This window comes from Galeopterus variegatus, unplaced genomic scaffold, assembly GCF_000696425.1.
Source record: "Galeopterus variegatus unplaced genomic scaffold, G_variegatus-3.0.2 Scaffold3861, whole genome shotgun sequence".
Classification (NCBI taxonomy): Eukaryota; Metazoa; Chordata; class Mammalia; order Dermoptera; family Cynocephalidae; genus Galeopterus; species Galeopterus variegatus.
This window is the reverse complement of record NW_007729972.1, coordinates 67,319-91,936: the sequence shown is the minus strand read 5'-3', so window position 1 is coordinate 91,936 and position 24,618 is coordinate 67,319. Positions and strand designations below refer to the sequence as shown.

General features: G+C 34.9%; 1 protein-coding gene across 2 annotated transcripts in view; it reads right to left on the bottom strand.

Annotated features, from left to right (window-relative positions):
- The window catches only part of ACTR2 (ARP2 actin-related protein 2 homolog (yeast)), a 33,016-nt gene extending 10,329 nt beyond the window's left edge, over nt 1-22,687 (bottom strand). Inside the window, exons 1-8 of one of the 2 annotated variants that reach the window (XM_008586180.1) lie at nt 22,422-22,687; nt 17,451-17,561; nt 15,451-15,465; nt 11,272-11,487; nt 8,698-8,770; nt 6,184-6,320; nt 3,874-4,023; nt 1,134-1,279 (exon numbers count right to left, since the gene is read on the bottom strand). In XM_008586180.1, the coding sequence (XP_008584402.1) occupies nt 1,134-1,279; nt 3,874-4,023; nt 6,184-6,320; nt 8,698-8,770; nt 11,272-11,487; nt 15,451-15,465; nt 17,451-17,561; nt 22,422-22,469 (896 nt within the window). In that variant the 5' untranslated portion in view covers nt 22,470-22,687. The remainder of the gene's footprint in view (nt 1-1,133; nt 1,280-3,873; nt 4,024-6,183; nt 6,321-8,697; nt 8,771-11,271; nt 11,488-15,450; nt 15,466-17,450; nt 17,562-22,421) is intronic. The other variant, XM_008586182.1, reaches the window with a different exon arrangement.
- Nucleotides 22,688-24,618: the final 1,931 nt, after the last annotated feature.

Sequence of the window (24,618 nt, the reverse complement as noted above, 5' to 3'; positions counted from 1 at the left end):
ATACAACCCTGGTCACCTAATGGATAAAAGAAAAAAAAATACAAATTAAAAAAAACAACACAGTATAACAACTATTTACATAGCATTTACATAAGCAATCTAGAGATGATATAAAGTATACGAGAGGATGTGCATAGGTTATATGCAAATACCACACCATTTTATGTCAGGGACTTGAGCATCCACAGACTTTGGTATCAGAAGGCAGTCCTGGAACCAATCCCCAACAGATACTGAGACAACTATATTTATATAGTCTCAAAGTTTTTCTCCACAAATTACTTGTTAAGTAGGAAAGGAAAAATAGTAACACTATACAGTGTAGAAAACAGGAAATTTCATTAAGAGCTTAACATTAATATCATCAATAAGGAACAGACATCATCTTTGGATGTGATACCTAGAGAAAAATACATCACTAGTGTAGTATTCTAGCCCAAAATGCACAACCTGAATCTAATTATGAGAAAAGAGACAAACCCAAATTGAGAAAAATTCTTTGCCTGTACTCTGCAAAGATGTCAATGTCATGAAAAATGGAGGAACTGTACCAAATAAAAGGTGACTAAAAGACATGACAACTAAATACAACGTGTGATTCTACACTGGAGGGAAGAAGAAGTGTATAAAGGATATTATGGGGACAACGGATGAAATTGAAATATGGATGGTAGGGAAAAGCATATCAATAATACATCTCCTGAACTCAATAACTACTCTGTGATAATACAAGAGAGTATCATCATTCTTAGGAAACACAAACTGGCAAAGAGAAATGATGCATTCAACCTTCTCTGAAATGGTTCAGAAAAAAATAGAACGATAAAGCAAACATGCAGAATATTAAAAACAGTAAAATGGTGAAACTGGATAAAGATATATACATGAGTTTTCTGTATTATTCTTGTAACTTTTCTGTAAGTTTGAAATTATTTCTAAATAAGAAGTTTAAAGTGGCTCCTGAGACACAATGATGGAATATATATTGTTCAATATCCAGTACCATCCTACCCAAAAATTATTTTGCCTTATCTCAAAAACATTCATGAGATAATAGTCAACTTGGTCATCCTAACTATTAATATTCCTTCCATTTCTGATAAATAACTTTGAAACCGCAATTTCTAATGTACCTGGTATCAATGTCAGCTGCCTGGATTGTGTTAAAAAGCAATTCAGCAACACCAACTCCCTCAACATTGATCAAGTGAGGCTGAAATAAAGCTTCTGGTGCTTCAAATCTCTCTCCCCCAACTTTGATAATGCGTCCATCTGGGAGCTAGAAACCAAGAATAACCAGATACCAGTCAGCAAAAGATTAAAATTTCCTAATGTTCTCTCTAGAACACTAGTTCTTTTAAACACATCTGTTCTGTAACCAAAATCGTTATCAAGAACAATTTTTCCTAAAATATATTTTGAAAAGAAAGAATGTAAAATAAAATTAAATATATTTCAGAGAACTGTTCTTATTATTATCGTGCTCTGTTTTGGTTTTAAAGATGTTATACCATGCCCCAAATACCAAGAATTTCTTGGAGAAATCACCAACGTATGCATGACGTTCCACGTGTGCAGCAAAGCATAAACAGGCAGTATGGACCAAGAATTGCATTCTGATTATTGCTGGTATGTGTTAATGTTGCTTGTTTTATAATTCCAAAATATTTGTGATTTTATGGATATTTTTGCCATGTAGAATAGACACATCAAACATTTAAAATAATTTTCTTTTACCAATTACTCTGTGGAACTATTATTTTGCCACCAAAATACTTTATGACAGGTATGCTACATCTGTCAAATCATTTAATCCAAAAAATGTTTTATGACCACAAAAGTTTAAAGAACACTCATCTAGACTACTTTTTATTAGGCAAAGATTCTGCTATATCCTACTAGGTCCTAATAAATTTTAAATAACTGATAAACATAATTTTAATTTAAGCAAATAAGATTTAAACAATAGGTATCATCATAACTATAGGACCTCGTGCAGAAAACTTTTAAGTCACATTATGGTTATATTTAATTAAATGAGAAATGTTAAGTAGAAACTCCCTCTCTTATACCACCCACCTCACAATTCACGGATTGACCTAAGTAACAAGCAGGCTCAGGTATGCTGGCATTTGACATATTTCTGTACACAATATGAGAATTAGTTTTACATTAACATTTCTAACAGTATATTTACTTATAATAATATAATTCCAAAACTGATTTACAATATGACAAAGTACAAAACAAGTTCCTTAAAGCATTGATTCCATGTAATTGTTTACCGATATGTGCAAAGCAATCACATTTTGCAAAAACTCCAGAATTATCTTTTTATAGATTTTATCGAGTTTCTTACAAAAAGGATAACAACCCAAACATTTTACCCTTAAAAAACAAACAAACAAACAAACATATAAACCCTCAGGAGAGTTCACATGCTATCACCCAACATATGTAGAGAAACTTCACACAGCAGACTCTTACTAGCAAAATCCCTTTACTTACCACTTCAAGCCTCTCCAATACCGTGGCTTCTCTCTATGCTCTGATTGCTGGCCAGCACGGGATCAAGTCTGCCAACTACTTGTAGGAACTATTAAAATTAACTACAGGCACCCCATTTCTCTGCACCAAATCTTATCCTATCCTGTATTTGTCCACCCTTACCCCTCTTCACTTATTCATCAATTTACTGTTTCATACTTGTATATATTTTTGTAACCTATATCGAGTTCTTTGAGAAAGGAGGGAAGTAATAAATAAAATGTTTTACACTTCTAGTTCCCTCATCTTTTGCCTTGTGTCACTTTCTTCCAAACAAGTCAGGTACATGAAAAATTATAAATCTAGTGAAATTGTCAAGAAGGCTTCACAAAAGAATCTCCAGGGCAAATCTGGAGATCATTAAGTTACAAAATGGGTATTATTGTGTATTTGGGTCAGTATCTTTAAAAAAAAATTTAGGAAAATTTAAAATTACTTTAAAAAATCAGTTTTGCACATATTTATAAATATGTAGAGCTAACATGTATCATATGGTTTAAGAATACTTGCTTCTACTGCCTAGTACTCTATTTCATATTAGTAATAACTAGATCAAAGATAAAATATGGAAGTATTTTATACCTAGATGAGTTTAATAGGCTTAAGATGGTAATTCATTAAAAGTCTGTAGGATCAACTCCCCTGGTGCTGTAAAGTATAACTAAGTTCTAAGTCACATTAGTTTCAATTTCAAATTAGCGTTTGTTTTGAAAACCTCATTAAGAAAACATTAAGTCAGGAAAGGCTGCCACCTACTGAATTAGTAAAGTAATACTCTAGGATAACCGCTAGTCCCACGAAATTCTGAAAAGTCCTGTAGTCTAATGAACTTGAGAAACAGGCATAATACAGTCTTACAATTGTGCACATATTAGCATATCAAGGGCACTGAGAAGTCCTACAGCAAAGTGAAATGCACTGTCTCTCAAACTTATTTGACAACGTAACCTTTTAAAATTTTTGTGAAACTTACTAACATCAGCGAAATTACATTCCATAAACAAATGTTGAGAAACATTATTCCAGATACTAGAATCTTAAAATAACATGTCATATCTAATTATATCCTAAGATAGAAAGTAATTTATGTTTCCTGACTTAATTCACATTACAGAGTGCCCTAAAATAATTAAATCCTAGAATCTATTTTTTTTTTTTTTTGAAAGTCAGTTCCACTGTGAAAATCACAGAATCTTAACACAGGACATTAAAAGTCACACATATACATATTACAACTCAAAACAAAAGTACTGATTCCAAGAAAACCTCCTTAAGCTGACACCAGTACTCATGGCTGTCCATTTTTAAGCCACTGGAAATACTTACTGTATAAGATTCAACTAATACTGTGGTTTCTAAGGCCAGTTTCTGCTCTTGCTCAATATTATATCCCACATAACACAGTTTTTCTTTAATCATGCGAACTGTTTCAAAATCAGCAGAATGGTTGAAGGCATATCCTCGCAACAGAAGCAGCTGGCACAAAAAAAAATAGCAGTTAGTTTATGATAGATCTGAATGAATTCCACTCTGCAAAAGCTATTAATGGTAGCTAAATATGTTACATCGATAACAAATACAATGAGGAATGGATCCTCAGCTCCTACCAAATATTTCAGAAGTGGGGATTTTACCTGCCATATAAGGATTTATATTTCAGTTTCACAGAGAGTAACAGAATTAACAGTTCATGAATAATAAATGGGAATGAATTCCACTCTGCAAAAGCTATTAATGGTAGCTAAATATGTTACATCGATAACAAATACAATGAGGAATGGATCCTCAGCTCCTACCAAATATTTCAGAAGTGGGGATTTTACCTGCCATATAAGGATTTATATTTCAGTTTCACAGAGAGTAACAGAATTAACAGTTCATGAATAATAGGGTAAAAAGAGCTAAAAAAAAAAAAAAAAAAGGCCAGTTTTTAGAAAGAGTAACTAAGTACTAATGTGTAGTTCTGATAAACAATCAAAAGAAGCATATTAATGAACAAATATTATTTCAATACTAAACTCCAGTAGTATTCAAGTTGCTCATATAATCATTGTCATATTTACAAAATACCCTTCAATTTTAGAAAGTTTTATCTCCTGCTTCTAGTACTGTGTCTGGCACATATCAGAAAGTCAACAAGATCTGTTAAACCAATGAAGAATAAGAGAATTGTTAGGATACTCAAAGGTATAATCTCCAGTGTTATTTTTTTACTATTCAAAATACGTTAACACACTATACATATTTGTGAGGTACACTGTGTTGTTTCAATACATGCATATAATACACAATGACTGACTTGGGGTATACAGTGTAATTTTGTACCCATTAGTCTACCACTTCTTCTCCCCTTCCCACTGCCGTGTTGTATTTCTTAAATGCTGGAAAATATTACTATTTTAAAAGCAACCTGCTTAGAGGAAAACATATATATTATGCATCATAAACATAACTGGACTTTCATATAAAAACTTTACCCACTGCCGTGTTGTATTTCTTAAATGCTGGAAAATATTACTATTTTAAAAGCAACCTGCTGAGAGGAAAACATATATAATATGCATCATAAACATAACTGGACTTTCATATAAAAACTTTTTAAAAAAAAAACCCTAATCTTTATATTTATGGTCAAAAGAAGACCCCTGGAAACTGTTGGTTATACCCCGGCAGGATTTTGGTCTAAAATGAAAGTATTATAATTTTCATAAATCTCTCCATGTGATGAGAAGTACTCTAAATGAGACTGAAGTAACTCAATGTCAAGGTGAAGACAATGCAACCCAATTTAATGAACAGACAGTTTCTCAACAGCAGCACCACTGACATTTTGGACAATATAATTCCTTGTTGTGGAGCCTGCCCTGTTCATTATAGGATGTTTAGGAGCATTCCCACCCAGCTGTGACAACCAAAAATGTGCCTGGACATTGTCAATGTCCCCTGGAGAGCAGCATTGCCCCTGGTTGAGAATCACTTACCTAGAGAGAACATACTAATTACAGAATTCTGGTATAAACAATATTCTAAACTTTTTTTTTTAATATTAAAAAAAACTACATACATGCTACCAAGTAGAGGCCTTATGTACTTTCTCCAGCAATGTTTTAAATAAAATTATAACTAATTACATCCAAAAGTAAACTTTAAAATAGTAAACACTAAAATTGGATATATTGTATAAAAACTACTAGACTTTAAAGTCTGGCATATCGTGCCCTGTTTTTCTCAAATATTATTAATTTGCTATCACTGTATTTTGTGGGAAAGAACAAGAAAAGGTAACCCAACCAAGATTGTGGCTTAAAATATACCTATTCTAAAAAAGGTTTTGTGGCAGAAAAGTCTGCCTAAGTTGTCCAAGGAAATTTCAGGGTCTCTTCCATCTTTAAAATATCTATCTGCCCATTCCTCAGGAATAACAAGTAAAATTATGTAATAAGATAATGTATTCTCATTAGTATACCAGAGACCATGTGTATAAATCTTACATGAATTTTTATATGAATAAGTGGATAATTGGGTATTTTTTCTAGTGGTGCAGATTTGCCAGAATCCTAAGATGATGTACTCAATTTTGTGTTAAGTTGGTAAACAAACTACGAAATCTAATTTCTATACTTTTCTTTCACTTACCTTGATAAGATATCTGGTAATATCCCTCCCAGCAATATCCAGTCTCCTGGTAAGATGAGGGAGAGAAAAGCCTTCATACACAGGGCAAATGTGAGTTACACCATCTCCAGAGTCTACCACTACACCAGTCAACAAACCTGCGTAAGAACCAGGAAGGAAGTTTTACGTGAAAAGCCAAATCAGGACAATCAAAATCATCAAGTTTCAAATATAGTACAGAAGCCAAACTAGAAACTTAACCAACTGAAGAGGTCTAGAAGCCAGCACTTCTTTATTATTTTCTTACTTTGCAGTGTGTTTCTACTACAGAGATACTAAAATCACTGTTCTTTCGTTTGTCTCTTGTGAGACTTTTAGTCTAAACATGTGCTACCCAAGGAGAATGAGAAGAAACAGACTCTCAGACTTATGACTGAAAAACAACATTTTGTGAAAGCTCAGTACAATTCTTTATTTTTCTTTCTAACTTAATCTTGATCACTTACTTTCCTTGAAGTGAAATTTTCTAAAGCATTATGAATAACTTTGATGAAAACCCCCTGTGAAAAATGAGTATTATGCAAAGTTACAAAGCTGGTAAGTGAATCTGTTAAAATTATCTAGGTCTTTATTGTTACTATTTTTGTCACATGGTAGGTTCAAAACTGTGTTGTTTTGGAAAGAGGCCTATTGATACCAGAGAGCTAGAAATCTGGGAACAATTAATATTGGCTAGCCAAACCATCGCTTCAATTATTCACTTGAAACAAGAATGGCAATGTCAGTTGAACCTTGTAATAAAAGAACAACAAAGAAGCTATCTTGTTTCCTGAATGTGCTATTTAAAAGTAGAAATGGCTGCAAAAATTTAGTGTTCTACCTTTTGCACCAGGGTTAACTCGGAGGAAAAAAACTTTTTCTAACTCACAATTTTTATTTAATTTATTTTAGGTCTTTCTCCAAATATTTTACTAGTAGCATATCTGTAGAAAGAACGCCAAGAGTAAAGCCAGTCATAAAAAGACACAACTCAATTAAAGACAGATTCTAACTCACATTTTTTAATAGGGAAAAAATTATTCTAACAGAATATGCATTATCTATAACTTAAGTATTATTTTATTATTTTCCCATCCCTGAATAGGCTCACTCTCTTTCTCTTTCCTATTGATACAAATTTGCATGGACTGTAGTATCTAAGCGCAATGATTTGTCTTTGAATATATTTATTCAAGCCACCTCCTTTAAGCTGATATAATTTGTCTTTCCTTGATTGATGCTATAAATCTCATAAAACTCATGTACTGCCTTTTAATGTTGTAATCTTTTAAATAGGAGACTTTCCATTGCAAAAAAAAATAAAAGAGGAATCCACATCATCATCAATTCAAAAATACTCCCAGTAACATCAACTAAAGCAAGGATTTAAATTTAATTTTCCATTTAGTGAATAAACAAAGCTTCTTTAAACATTTATTTCCCCCAAGTAAGTATTTTCTAGGTATTTTTATGTAATACAATACTAAAGATACTTTAAAAACCCAATATGTATTTTTACAAGGTGATTTTTACTAAACTATGTATAGGATCAGATAGATCACCACAACAGGACTTTAAAGTGTTAAAGTCCTAAAACAAGCAACCAAAGCAAACGAATACATCATATCTATGTACTATGTCATACACTGCTTAAGTAGTAAGACTTGAGACTTAGCTCAGATATCACTTCCTCCAGAAAACTTCTTTTGACATGCTAAATCAAAATTTTATTTCTTTCCCATAAAATTTAAGGGCATCCTTACACTTCAAATGCCTAAAAGACACCTCGGCACATATTTGATAGCACCATAAATTCTCAGTAAGTTCCTGTTGAACTCAAGACCATCAAAATACCAACAGCTCTCCTCACAGGGCCAATATTTTATTCCCAACAGACAGGAGGTAGTTGCTAATGGCAATACCAAGAGAACATAGTAGTCCTTTCCGTTAAATCCACCTCAAAAGTTAAGAATGCACTTCCAAATGTCTACCTTCTCCCTTTTTTAAACCTATTATATATTTTACAAGCATAATTTTATGCTAACCTTTTTGGATCTGTGTATTTTTTTAAAAATTTGAGCCAGTTCTGAAGATAAATTCCATGTTTATTCTGTACTGCATAAAAAATTAAGATAGCTTAAAAGACAGAACATCCTATTTTTTTTTAAAAAGTTGACATCTCCTTTTACCTTAAATACTTATTTAGTAAAGCAAATAAATATGACATTTGGGGCTGGCCAGTTAGCTCAGTTGGTTGTAGCACGGTGCTGGTAACACCAAGGTCCAGGGTTTGATCCCTGTACCAGCAAGCACCCCCACCCCCACCAAAGGACATCTTATTTGACAAAGTTTAGAAATTATAAAAAAATTTCAAACTGTTGTATATAAATAATTTGGTTTCCGGGATTACAACTTAATGAGTAATCAAATTTTTCTGACATAAAATGTACTTAATGTTTGCTAAATTGATTTTTCTAACAATTAAGCTTCACCTACCTTGAGCATACAAAGTCAGAACTGCCTGGATGGCTACATACACACCAGAAAACTGGTAAGTTTCAAACATTACCTGAAAGTGAAGAGAGAAAGAAAAAAAAAAAAAACCTGGCATTTAGAAAGTACATAATATTCACATGCTTTATTTATGGTCACAGAATGGATTAGTTGCCCGAAATAGAATCAAAGCGATCTGAAAGAGTCCTCCATTCTCATCAGCTCATCTTGCCTCTATCAAAGTCCTGCTGTCACAGAGCTCCAATTCTGAGGACAGATTTTTGGATGCTTACTGAGTCCCCAAGCATTTCATAAGTGCTACAAAGCAAAGATTTCTGAGTGTGTTAGTTTATGGCTAGTGTGAAAGAAAGCTTTCTGCATTTGAACAAGACTTTCTTAATTGATATCTCTTAAAAGGGAATTATCTTTTAATTTAAACACAAAATATAGAAATTGCTTAACTATTGAGCCTCCCCCACTCCTTACTCTCAACCTGGGTCAAATCTGTGGTTCTCTACCCCCTGCAGTTTAAAAAAAAAAAAAAAAACAAGTTAAATGGGAAGAAAATAAAGAATTAATGTAGTTAATTCCTGATTGTTGGCAGATACAGAACTGCTTAGCTGCTGAGACTACAGCCCCTACTTGAGCCAAGGCTGTAACTCCACCCTGCACTGAACTACACTGGAGGGAAGAGGAATTTCCTTGTGCCTTCTCTGATCACACTCATTCTCTGTAGCCCAGGTCAGCTGAGAACATCCTGCATGATTTTTTTTGGTCACGGACAGTAAGAACTCCTTGACTGGTACAGTTAATTATCACTCTGAATATCTAGATATTTAGAAATTTTATATTTGACAACAATGAGAATTATGTCAAATTTAAATTTTGCAATTCAGAAATACATTCTCATCAATTAAGCAAATAGATATTCTGACTAGTAATCTATTCCATTATCTTTTATTCACCCTCCACACACATCAACTTGAAAGTCTGTTATGAGATTTAAGTAGGATATTATCAGTCATAGCCAAAATTGTACTCACAAGCAAATAACAGTATTAAAATATGAACCATAAGGAATGATATGGATTCTATTTTCAAAATACTTAATACAAAAATTGAGCTTTAATTCAGACTTAAAATACTGTCTAACAACAATTTCTTCTAAACCCCTTCCAAAATTTCCATCAATATCTACAAAACATTTATTAAGAAGTAACTGGAAAGCTACTAAAATACTAATAGTTCTCAAAAGTTTCTACCTCTTTTCCATAACAAAATGGAAGAGAAGCTTGAAAATTTACTTATCTAAACTATTAGGAACATAGATTTTTACGCTCTCTTTCCTCTGTGACTGCTTACACTTCATTATCCTTTTCAATTTCCTGCTGGTCCTCCTATCTCTCTGGTCTTTGGCTTTTTCACCACTGTCTCCTCTCACTTCTTTAGTGAACCCATATCCATATCCTGATGACCCTCAAGTTTGTATCTCCAAACCCAGACTTTTCTCCCGAACTTGATCTTACACATATACCACTATCTACTTGACATTTCTGCTTGGATGTCTAACGAGGACCTCTTAACATGTCCTTAACATGTCCAAAACTGAACTCCTGGCTATTCCCTCAAATTGTGTTCTACTTTTCTCAGTTTTTTTTTTTTTTTCCCTCACCTCAGTTGACAGTAACTCTATCCTGTGGTTACTCAAGCCAAAACCTTTGGAATCATCCCTGACTCCCCCCAACCCTCTATCATCAATATCTAATGCATCAAAAAATTCTTTGGTCCTATCTTCTCAACCTGGTCACTTCTCACTACTACTATTACTACTACTACTACCCCTGATCCTAACCATTATTATCTTCTGCCTAAATAATTGAAAAAGTCTCCAAAGTGGTTTCTCTTCCACCTTTGCCTCCCTGTGGTGTACTCACAACGCAGCAGCCACATAACCCTATACCTGAGTACATCCGTTCCTGTAATAGCCTCTTATTTCACTCAGAGTAAAAGCCTAATTCCCTATTAGAGCCTACAAGGCCCTAATGTTACTTATCCAATCTCATCTCCTGTTGGTTTCCCCTCAACCACACCATCCAGCCACACTGGTGTCCTTGCTGACTCTCTAATATACCAGGCTTGTTCCCTAGGTACAACTGCAGCCTCCCATTCCCCTTAACCTGCTGTTTTTTTCCTTTAGCATCTATTACCTTCTAACAAACTATTTAATTAACTTACTTATTTTGTGTGTGTCTATTTTCCCCTGCTAGACTATAAGGTCATGGCAGCAGGATTTTGTTTTGTTTACTAATATATCCTACTTAGAATAATGACTAGCATACAGTAGGTGCTCAATAAAAACAGGATCGGGGGAACACAACAATTATTTTTATTCCCTTTATCCACAGCAGCGATGGTAAGAAAAAAGGTTAAAGGAAAAAAAAGAAGAAAAAAGAAAAGAGAAATTTAACATTACATCACAGAAACACACATATGGCATATTCCATCTAAAAACTTACCTCTACTAAATAAATAAATAAATAACAAATAAACAAACAAATAAATAAATAAAAAACTTACCTCTACAATCTTCTCTCTGTTTTTGGTTGGGTTCATAGGAGGTTCTGTGAGTAAGATTTTACAATTTCTGGTATCTATGTTAAGTTTCTCTGGTCCAAATGTATAGTCCCACAGGTGCTTCATGTCATCCCAATTTCGTACTATGCCATTTTCCATAGGGTAGTTAACTTCTAACATTGAGCGTAATTCACTTGCCTCATCCCCAACCATGAGATCCTAGAAAATTATAATAACAAAGCTTTAGACTAGTCCAATTTTTGTATAAAATAGCTTCAGAAAATTACATTCCCATGATATTTCAGAAAACTTGGGAATAATTATTTTTAAACTTTCTGGCACTTTCAGATAGTTTTTTATCCCACAACTAAAAAATTTTTTCTTTCAAGAACAATGTCTTGCAAAGTTTAATCATGGATAATACATTTTTATATATGATGTGGTTTAAATCAATAAATTGACCTTACCTTTAATACATATGTTTCCAAAAGAAGAGCATTAGCACAAATAAACCCCACATTTTCATATTTTGGAGGGTTGTGTATGAGGTTTCATCTGTTTCTTTTGCTCAAATGTTCAAAAAATAAGGCCTGTGATATGTGAAATAGCACATCAAGGGAAAAAAAAAACTTGCAGAAAAATGTTCAATGCATGCAGCACATTTCTTTGTATTAAATATGATATGATATATTAAGTACTATAAAGCACAATGAAAGAAGCAAAAAATGATTCTTTCTCTGTAATAGTGTACACATGTGCCAATTAACTTGCAAATTTCATAATTCTATCTACATATGCCTGAATTAGAATTTAAGTTAAGTTTCTACATATGCCTCACCAAAATGAATAAGAATTTGTAGAGATACAAAAAATTAAGACATAGGGAAACAACTCATTCTTTAAAATTATCTCATCAGCAACATTTCGATCTTAATGTGTAAGACCAGAAAATTATGCTACCACACATGAAGCATAATACTCACAAGTCTTGTCTCCAATGACAGCATACTTAAAATGACCCACACTTGACAAGTCAAACTTTGTATGTATAATAAGGCTAATGATGTCCTAGAATTTAAATTTATTTTAGAAATCAGTTAGCCAAGATGTTAAATAATATTTCTACTGTGCTGATAAATCCAATTAAAAGCAAAAACAAACAAACAAAAAAAACTAGTATCAGAAATAGCTACTATTTACCATAATATCTTAAGTTTATATTGTGGGGAAATGAAGAAGCTTCAAAATTAACATGAGACATCTTAAAATGAAGATTTGAAAAAACACATATGAGTTTTAAACTTTAAAAAACAAAAATCAGAGGTAAAACCAGGATGAGATACCTATTAAAAAGTAAACAGATTTCTGGAAAATCCAATGAAAGCAACATCAAAAAAAGAAAACGAAATTAAAGCAGATGATAGAAATGTTCACTAAAATGTTCTGTTGCAACTAATTTCTTATAAAGTTAATCTACCATACCTTATTACTCAAATTTCTTAATTAACTGTTTAGAATCTCCTATGAGGAAAATGAAGAACTAAAAGTCTATGTTTGTGAACTCTTAAAGACATGCGCATGTTGAAGTATTTAGGAAGAAGTATACTGATATTCGCAACTTACTTTGAAATATATCAGAAACAAGATAAATTGATGAATGGGTAGATGCGATATGTGATAAATCAGTATAATATATATTAATGTCAGAATCTAGGTGGTGGGTATATGGGTTTCACTATAAAATTCTTTCAACACTGCTATATATTCTAAGCATGGCTTAATAAAATGTTAGGGAGGAAATCTATGAGAGTACTGCAAAAAATTTGTGGAAAAAGAGAATTAAAATATAATACAGGGTTGGCCAGTTAGCTCAGTTGGTTAGACTGCAATGTTATAACACCCAGGGTTCAGATCCCCACACTGGCCAGCTGCCACCCACACACAAAAAAGACAATACAAATTTTTCCATGAACTTTTTGAAGTACCCTCATATACCTGCAAGTACATATACTACTGATGGCCATTTACAAATTTAATTCAATACCCAATTTTGTTACTTACTTTCCTCTCTATCTTTCTTTGAGTTGTACAAGCTAATAGATTAATTTGATGGTTTATAACCAATTTAGAATGAGTCTGATCAGATTTCAACAGAATATTTACTTTATACTCCATGCAACAATAGGAGCTTATGCATATCTGCCCCAATGCTAACTCAAAATAAAACCTCATTTATCTACTTCTAGGATAATACACACTGTAGAGAATTATCTAGAGGGAAAAAAAAGAATTAATTGAAAGAAACACCTGGCACTGAGTATCCTTACCTCCCTTTGAACAAAAAGGATATTTAAAATGTAAGAAAAGTAGTATTAACTTATTTGCAAATTTTATTGCGTAGCTCAAGTTACCCAATTCAAAAATTTTCTGTATCTAAAAAAAAATTTTTTTTTGACCAGTAAGGGGATCGCAACCCTCAGCACAGTGTTGTCTGCACCACACTCAGCCAGTGAGCACACTGGCCATCCCTATATAGGATCCAAACCTGCGGCCTCGGCGCTACCAGTGCCGCACTCTCCCGAGTGAGCCACAGGGCCGGCCCTATATCTAAAATTTCAATTTAAAAATCCTAGAACATGTAATCGTCCCTACGAAACTTAAACTTCCAAAAACCAAAATGCTAAGAGTGTTAATGTAACTTGCCCTCATCATTCAGAAACATGTTATAAGCGATCAGATCAGGCCTTAGGTTTTTACCACCTGCCCTACCACTGGCCCTAAACTATCACCTACAACCTGAAAGAATAAAAACAAAACAAAACAAAACAAAAACACAGTATCTTTCTGAGATGCTGTTTCAAAGGCATTTATACTTTACAAAAAGCAAGCAGTATAGTCTATATTTGCCTAAAATCATTTTGAACGTCACCTTGAATTAGAAAATAGAGCAAATATGTTTAACACCAAAATTAAATCCCTAGAAGAACATTCCATTAAAAATTTGTTAAGCCTACACTGTTCTCTACAAGTACACCCTTTTATTAATCTCCTTAGGATTTTAAGACAAATGCATAATCTTTTATTTAGGATAAATATAGAAATTTCCACTTTTAAATGTTTTTGTTTATTCAAAAGAAAACTTTGCAAAGTTACTATTACTAGTTAAAATATATCTATACCATATCATTAGAAATGTCTGATAGTCATCTTTGTCAAAGCTGCTTACCAATGATTTAAAAAACAAACTTAAACATAGCTACTATAGAAGCACTTAAGACTATAACAGAAAAATGTAATGAAAGAGTCAAATGTCTGGGATAAGCCCAGCAAGCTCGTAGTGGAAAAGAAAAAGGCACCAGACAATGGTATTTATTTGGGGGTAGGAGTGGGAATCTGTTTGTGGAAAAGCCTTGCAAGTACTTTATTTTTTTCTTATTTATCCTCAGATAATATAGTCAGATCTGCTCATCAATAAGGATGATATGGAAATAAGTTACTCTCTTTCATTCCTCTTTTTCCATCTATGGCTCATTTGCATATTAAAATTTTATTTGGTTTATTAAGTAGATGATACTGTATGTTTATTAAATATAGGATACTGTGCTGGATGCAGATATATAAATATATATATATATATATACACTAAAATTTTATTTGGTTTATTAAGTAGATGATACTGTATGTTTATTAAATATAGGATACTGTACTGGATGCAGATATATAAATATATATATATATATATACACACACACACACACACACAGACTATATGTAATGTTAAATTTAACATTGGTCAATAAAGTGAATTTATCCAAATGTAACTTCACCCCAATTTTCTAGATTATAAATATCCTATATAAACAAGACACTTGGTTTCTAATATTATGCATACCACATTCCATTTTAATTATAACATTCATCTACAAGAAGAACAAGGAAAACAATTCAAAGCTATGTTAGTAATTAGTTCTTGTCTGGTCCATTGTATGCAATCAGGAAGTATAGGACTTAATTAGTTGCTACCAAATTGAAGCCATGGAAAAGGTTAAAAATCAAAGTACTTAAAATAAAAATATGGAATTACCCCCCTCCCCAATACTAAAGGGACACAAAATAACAACTACTGTCCCACCAAGCAAAAAGTGGAAAACAAACAGAGAGCATGTGTTTAACCTCACTTACCATCTTTTTGTTATTCTACTTCAACGGGTCAAGAAAGGTAAAGAGAGAGAAGGTAGAAGTAAGAGTCAGAAAAGGCCTAAATAAAATCCTCACTAAAATTTTTAAACATACAAGCAATACAGACAAATTAGGTTGAGGTCAGACGCAGTACTACTATATATCAGGGAGTTAATAATTAGGGCCAAATTAACAAGGACAGTTATAACCCCTGAATGAAAATTAACTCATTAAACAATTTAAATTTCCATTTTTTTAGTCTATTACCACATTTTAGCTAACAAGACACAAAAAGCATAAGTCAATCCACTAAGCACAGGAATTCTAAAAACTCAAGTTTCTTTAATTCATTACTGGATTTAAGAACTTTAATTAAGGAAAATAAATGATAGCAAAGGTCTAGCTGAGTAGGTAGAGAGATAGTTCAGGGTTATTTTTCCAAGCTGTAGTATTCAAGTTAAATTTGACACAAGTCTTTTTACTGTTTTCTACCGGAAGAACAATTTAACTTGAAAGGCTTAAAAGATTGAGCAGAGTGAACAGACCTGAACCGATAGAACACAAAATGACAAACCATACAAGCAAATGCTACTGACGAATTCCTTGGCAAAAATTATTAGAATATCAACAAGTTTGATCTCTATCACTTGTCCTTAAAAAGCAAGAAAGTGGGTATGAAGAGATGTATAATTATTTGTGCCTATGTTGGAGAATAAAAATGGCTATATGTGATGTACCTTCATACCTCAAAAATTTTATTGTCTAAAAGTATATTAAAAAGTCATCTACTTCAAAAGCCTGACACTGAATGAAAAGTATTACCTCCAACTTCATTAAACAGTAGTTTATCCTTATCACTATTATTATCTAAATTTCAAGTCAAAGTTCACTTAAGACAATTCAATGAGAAAGAAAGCTCACAAAAAGGAGAACAAGTAATCCCATAAATTTCTCAAAAGTCTTTAAAAAAAACCTACATTGAATGTCCCGTTTTATTTTTTGTAATGTAACAGAGGCCAGAATAATTCACTACTTTAAGTCTTTAAAAAATAAACTAAGTTTTGGTTTGTGTTTTTATTCACTGTGTAACAGTTCCCTAGTCCCAACAGCAGAGAGCTACCAAGTAGCAAATCTCTACCGTCTATTATCATCTTCCTAGAGATCTCAAACAGATGTCCTAAAGTGGTACATGCTAACTCATATTTCAGATGACTCATAACCTAACAGTTAATTGAAGTCTTGCCAAACACTGTTCAGATAGGACCAATAATGCTAGCTTTTCACAAATAACTCACTAAACTAAGCCCCTAAATTCTACTGCATTCTGTATAACTTGATCCCTAGGCCACCTGAAGAATTTAAAGTTAATTGGGGACCAGTGTCCTTTTGACAGTTCTATTTCTTTCTTTCTTCTAAAATAATGTAACTCCCTCTTGATTTCTGATCCCTTTAATATGGGAGAATATTCTATCATGCTTAATGTAGAGTCTCTCATTTTAAGTACAGTGAGTAGGCAATGACAACTTTCCCTCTTCTATCCTTACGGTAAGATAAATAATGCAAGGCCAAATAAAGACTTGCACGGCTTCTTCCTGTACATTATGGAAATCAGTTATTATATCAGTGAAAAGAGGAAGTAATGAGATTTACACCTTGTATTTTCCTGACTAGCTGTATAAAAATGTAGGGGGTATCAGGCCATGAACACATGGAAAGAAAAAGTCTAAGTTCCCAAAGAGACACTAACACATAAAGAAAAATGTTTCATATCAACGTAAAAAAAACTTGTATTTTACTCCAGAGAGTACGGGCATCAAGCCATACATAAACAAAATCAGATGAAATTAACTTCAGTTTTTGTGCCCTGCTTAGGTGTTAATGTAGATTTAAAAAATGAGAAAATCTGCCTTCCCCCCTGCTTTTCACAGCATATTTAAAAACTACTTAATTCAAAGAACATCTCACACGTCTTGATCATTATTTATCAATAAATAAAATATTACCTTGATTTCAATGTTTCCCACTTTGGTGGTTGATCTGATAATAGGTCTTCCAACCAAAGCTGGAAAGATGTGTTCTGGAAAGTTAGAGCCTGCATATCCACACTTCACAAACTGGAAAGAAACAGTAAAAGTGGGTTAGTGTTAAGGTATTTACTATATCCATTTAAAAACAGTATCTGAAAAATACCACTTTCCATTTACACAGTACTGTAAACTTTCGGTGCTTTCAAACCACCCAGTCTCTTGCATCATCTCCTCTTCTTTCATAGCACGGACTACTCCCAGAGTTCATGTTAATTTACTGCTTATTTAGTGTCTAAGTCCCCCCACTAGAGAGAAAGCCCCACAAGAGCAGGGAGCTAAGCTGAGCAGTTCATGCTGGAACCCAATGCCTAAAAGAGGCCCTAGCACACAGAGGTCACTCAAGATGTATATGGGTAATGGACAAATTCATTCAACAAATGCTAAGTATTTTTAAAAAGAAAAATGTTAGAAAATGAACAGAACTAAAGCTTCAATGCTAAAGCAGGCTTTCATTCATCTAGGGCAGCATCATTTCCAAAATGGGAAAACAAAATGGTATCTGGACTAGTACCATGTGAAAATAAACATTTATTAGGCATTTTTGGCTGTTTACATTTTTATATTTAGGTAAAAGAATTTAGTAATAACAGGTAACACAATTTCATATTCAAATAATTTACTTCTCCAAGCAGGACATATCATTGATTTGCTAATACTTCCATTTTATGCATAAGAAACTGATATTCTAGGAGATTCAACAATCACTGTAAAACTTAACATAGAACCAAGTGGGGAGGAGGAGCCTGGGGTGGGGCATAAGCCATATCCTGGTGCAGGGAGGAAGCTGCTACGGTTGGCATGTCTCCTGTATCATTTGGATCCACACACACTGGAATCACACATGGCAAAGCTGTAAATAATAACCTCACTCAATGCTTTCTGATTATAATTGTTCAGATGGGTAGTTCATATCTTAAAATTCGCATTTGAGTATATTTTAAGTGACAAAACATTTGCTAAGTGTCTAAGTTAAAAGACAAAAATTGAGATCCTTAAAACTAAAAACAATTGTAAACCTACTATTACTGCTTTACCAAAAAATAAAAACTAGGCTTTTAATCCAAATTAAAGATATAAATCACTTATTAATAAAACTACTTATTCTGCTTAAGCAGGAGGTTATTGGAAGCAGATGCTGTCATAGAATCCAGTGCTAGCCTTCCTACAGGGTACTGGAGAGTCAATCAAAATAGCAAACACTGCACTATTTCATGTTATTTCAAATGTGAAAACATTAATAGTTATAACAACAAGAATACAATCTAAATAATCAATTTTCTGTAATATAAATCTAATAGACAATCTAAAATCAGTATTTAAAAAATCGTACACCATGGTGTGATAAAATACAAAGTAAATATTCTTTTCTAAACTACTCATTTGATGTCATTTTAATCCCTGAAATTCCTCCCCCATGCCAATCATTTTAAGACTTGGTGACTTGGTTCTCTCAATGTGTGCAATAAGGCTGTGTTTAAGAAATAGATTTTACCATATATAGTTTCCTCTTCGTAGCACTGTGGTTTAAACTGGCTTCCTTACTTCCCACTGAGTCATCACTGGTAAGAACATGAACAGTATAATGTTCTTTTCAAGCAAAAAATGAAGAACAAGTACAGCTACATCTGCTCTAAAACTACCTTTTTCCACTTCGAAAACAAACTGGGATTTATAAAGTCCCATTTGGGCTTATTTAATTTGTATTTTTCCCTTACTAATTTTATCTGATGTTGATGTATTAATTAATTTAATTGCACAGTGACTGTTTTGATCTTAGGCTACCAAAATATTTATTCTATTTATTCCAAATCATTTTGCAGGGTAAGACTAATTTTGTTTATGGTTTGTTTCTTTAATTCAACATATAAATTAGCACAAGCCTGATAAAGCAGACCACAATCAACTTCAAATGTGAAGTATAAATGAAAATATAATTATGCCAGCACTATAAGCTTCTCTGTATCATGAGATATTATTAAGCATTGTGCCAGTAACCTAGTAGGCACTCAAGAAGTCTTCATTTTGTTGGTTAACTAACTCACTGCTGATGAAATCACCCCAGTTCGGTAACAGGATACACATCAGGGGCCTGGGCCTAACTCCTGAAAGGGACCTAAACCTAGAGCTTCACAGGTCTCCGTATTTTTGCCTATCTAGACACTTTCAGTGGCTCTATTTTAGAAAGTTGTTTTGAATGGTTAAGAGGCTGAAGCACATAAATTACTGGAATTGGACGAGTTTTCCCCCTCCAGGCCACACTAATAAGACACTGGTCTAGCTGCGAGATAAGTGAGGAAATAGAGCAGTACCAACAGTTGGCATGTAATCTTAAGAACACCACTACTCTTAGAGCATTTAATTTTGAGCCTGCCAGAAGTGTTAAAAAATCATTAGCTCCTCAAATAGCCTGTAATTTTAAAACCTAAAACATGTAAGGGGCAAATGAAAACACTTTAGGGTAACAACTATTTCCATGAATTTTCAAAAATTAAATCTGAATATCTTCTTTAACATTAAATTGTAAAGTAATCATTATAATCTCAGGTACCAAAATGAAATCAAGATGATTACTCATATCTAGAAGCATAAGCAGTAAGAAATAGAATATAGCATCTAAGTGGTTTCTAGTCCTCTAAATTTTCAGAAATATCACAACATTCCTGACTGTTACATTATTCACATATTACATCAGAGTTGTTCACCATTTGAAGCCAATCCTTTCTATAGAAAATCTGGATAAAATTTAAAAATAACTAGAAGTGTAACACAAAATACATACATTTTATCTGAATTAGCTACAGTTTTTTCATTTATGTCATAGTAACTGATCTTCTGTCTGAAGGAACAAGATTTTAAAACAATGGATTAGACATGATCAAATACAATCGACTTTCTAATGTTAGCTAAACTAACAGAATAATAACATAAAAATTAGCTTATGGTTAACATTCCTATTCTAACGGAATATCAAAAAATTCATATATACTACAAATACAAGGTTCACCACCTAGAACCCTTCAAAGAAGAAGAATCCATTAAAACATAACTGGCTTGAGTTTCTAAATAGAATATCTGACAAAGTCATAAAACAAAATATTCTGAATTCAGTTTTTAAAGTTTTAAATCTATTCAGAGGTCAATTTGAGACTACAGTGTAAATCAGGCTAATATTTTTTTAAAAGCACCTTTAACTGTGTTTTAACTGTAAAAGGAATATATGTTTATAGTTAATTTAGTCTAAATATAGTTTAACAATACATGCTTTATTAAAAAACAAAACAAAGAACACTTTTCCAATAATTCCAAAGGGTCATGAAGTCCTCCCCATCCTCATTCACTCCCTTATCCCTTGTCTCATAGGTAATCGCTATGAACATTTCTTATGTATCCCTCCAAAACTTTCATATACAGACACAAGTTTGTGGACATAAGTCTTTAATAAAGAAAACATACACAAATAGGATCACTCTAAAACTTTTTTTTAAAGTTAACAATTAATCTTAGACATGTTTCCATAGCAGTAGATCTGCCTCCCTTTTTTAAGCATCCCATTTTGTATGAATGTCCCATTACATGATTACACTCTTCTTACTCTAGTCCATTTTTAACTCAAATGAAACTAGCAAATTCAGTGACAATTCAATGAAGGCAGTATTACTGCCTTGAACACCAGCTCTTTTATCACCTTAACAATCCAGTTTGCAAAGTATCTTAAAGTTCAAGTAAAACCTACTTTAATTCATTTGCCACATTTATGAGAGGCAAGCGAGAAAAGTCACAAAATGTTGCAACGCTAAAATGGTTAGGAATCACTATAGAACATCCAAAATAAGTAACATTTCCGTGTTCTAATCTGCTGAGTTTGCTGTCCCAAGACACATTTTCTAAATTTTCTAAAATTGGGGGGAGTCTGAAAGAAACAACGTCCAATTTGTTTCTAAATCAGTGCTTTAGTCAGATTTTACAATTTTAGAATCTTAAAGACTAACATTATCTGTAGTCTGCACCTAAGGAAAAAACTGGGCGGGGGGAGGTGGGGAGAGGCACCAAAACTGATTAACTTCCCCCAAGGTCAGTGGAATTAACACTTGGGCCTTGCGGGGTTCTTGACCTCCCCAAATCATCCAATGGATCATGCTGGTCTCTGCGGGGCTGCACCTGGGCAAAACTACCAGCACGCAAAACAGAAATTATACGATGCACTGCTGATCTGGCCTCCCTATCCCTTAAAAAAACAAACAAACAAACAAACAAACAAACAAAAAAAACCCAAAAACCAACAAACCCTCAAGACACTGAGAAAGGGCTGAGGCCCACTGCACACTTCCCTTTTTTTCTGTAAACCCGTTTCCTGCCTCCCGTTCGGTATCTTCAACTATACAGGAAGAGGAAGGCCTCTAGGTCTTTCTCCCTTTTACACACCGGCGACCCCGGGGGATGAAGCCCTTCTCCGAACATACCAACCCAGGCTTTCACCCGTCCGGGCACTTTAGCCAATTTGCCCCCATTCGTGCACGGAGCCGTCCCCCGCCGGGCAGCAGGTGAGATTCGCGTCTAGCGCCGGTCTCGCCCGCCGCCCTGACCCGGAGGGCTGCCAAGGTAGTGGCCTGCGGGGCTGCCGGGCGGTGGGATTCGCGTCGAGCGCCGGTCTCGCCCGCCGCCCTGACCCGGAGGGCTGCCAAGGTAGTGGCCTGCGGGGCTGCCGGGCTCGGGGGAGGCCAGGGCCCGGCCCGCTCTCTCCCCACGCCGGCGGGGGCGGAAGGTGCCGGCCCGCGCTCCTTCGCCCCGGCGGCCCAGAGGTGCAGTCCCCGGCGCTGAGAGCCCGCGCGCCTCCTGCACATCTCGCCCAGGCCTGTGGCCACCGCGGCCTCCTCTCCGGGCGCTTACCCCGGTGCCGTTGTCGCACACCACCACCTTCCTGCCCTGACTGTCCATCGTCCGCCCCGGGGAGAGCCGCCGCCGCCGCCGCCGAACCTACACCCGCTGCCTCCGGCCCTTTGCTCTTCCTCCTCCTCCCTCTTCCAGCCCCTCCTTCGGCCCAACTTTTTTCCCCCAAGCGGAAGTAGCCGCCTGGCTCCACCCAGCATTTAGCTGACAGCCTGTCAGAAGGGATGGGACGGTAGGTAGAGGCCGCGAGTGACAGCGATGAGCTCCAATAAGAAACGGTGAAGCCCCGAGGCCCCGCCTACAGTTCCGGCTCCAGCTCGGTCGTCACGGTCACCACCCACCTGGGTTCTTCCTTGCGGCGTCTGGTTCCCGGGTTTCGCCGGGCGTTAATGGCGGCAGACGTCCAGGGCGCTGCGGCTTCTCCCCGAGGTGTTACAGGAATTAAGGGCGCCACCTAACAAGCTGCAGAAGACGCGGGCAGGTGAAGGAACACCGGGTCTGCCATGGAATGGCAGTGGAATGTGGCGGAGAAGCCCGCCGGGAGGGCGAGGACAAATCTGGAAGTCTTTGTCGACCACTGCACATGGGTTGGTGTGTCATTCCTTCCAGGTCTTTTCAATGGACAGAGCTGAGATGGATACACACACATTTATTTGAAATCATGCGTTTATTTGATACCTCCAATTCCAGCCCAACCCTTCTTTGCCCAAGTTGCCTTATGGTCAAGTGAGCGAGAGACGGTGCCTACACTTCCAGCCTCATCGCTAACCACTTCCCTATTCCAGTAGCCCCATGTTGCATAAAACCTTTTCAGTATATGTATCTGTTTGAAACCAAAGTTTCGGCTTTGAAATCAGGCAACCCTCGTTTCTTGTGGCCCTGCCACCCAAGAGTTTTGTGATTGGGGCAAACTCTTGTCTATGCATGGGGATAGTAACTCCTATCTCCATGGGCTGTTGAGAGGATAAATTCTGTGCATAGAATAAGCATTCATTCAGTGGTAGTGATTTATTATTAATTTCATACTTTGAACCTATGGTTCTCTGTCATGTTCCTACCTTTTTTCTTTTTGATCAGTTTTCAGACTTCTACTCTAAGACCCAGATTGTCACATCTCTTAAGACTTTGTTCAAGATGTCCTTTACTTTCTTTCCTTGCTATTACTTTACCATGGATATATGAATAACATTATTGTACTTATTGCACTCAACAAATTATTGGATGAATGACATTAAAATTCACTAGAAAAAGATGCCATCATTTTTAAGAGGTAAGAACTAGAATTTTGCCTTCCATATGGCTGTACATGTACAACTAAAGTAAAATTTGGATTATGAGTCCCCAATCCAGTATTCTTTTGTAATACTAGCTGCCTTTCAGTTTTCACTTTGTTCTATTAATAGACCAGTGGTTTTCAAACCTTTCTAAAGGCATAGAGTGCTTTATTCAAATTTAATCTTACATGGAATCCCAACACATAAAATAGATAAAAAATAAAGCTGCCATACTTGCAGTTGGAAATTTGAGAGGTTAGGATGGGTAGGAGGCCTCCAGAACACTTCTTTACATCCCTGCTTCAACAGTCCGTGAGGTACCTCAGCCTGCTGAACAGTGCATTAGTTCATAAATTCCTTAAATATAGAGTACATATTTTACTTTTGTGACCCCAGTGCCTAGCAGTTTTCCTGCAAGTACATTTAATTAGTCTCAGTAAATTGAACACAAGCATTTCTGTGTTCTTTTACTTTTCCTCTGTGTGGAATTAAATGGATTACAATTTTTTACTTTTTAAGAAATATTTGTTGTTTACTTCTGGTTATAAAAACAATACATGCAGCTAATAGAAAATGTTGACAGATATCTTTTTAGTGCACTAATTAAAATGCAACAAAATTCCTTGATCATGCATATTTACGTATAACATTATTGATGACTGGCTTTTGCCTTCTATACCAGGTGTATCCTACTCATTTCACTTTCCTCATAATAATGTCATCCCACATTTTAAATTTTCTTGGGGGAGGGGGCATTCATTTCCAGCCTTTTATGTATAAAGTCTTTTCCCACACAAAAACCTTGCTATGTAGATATCCTCATTTTACACCTGAGAAAATGGAAAATTTTTAAAAAATTAAGTCTAGCAAGTCGTAGGATGTATTGATACAGTAGTCAATTGTATTTATGTATACCATAACTG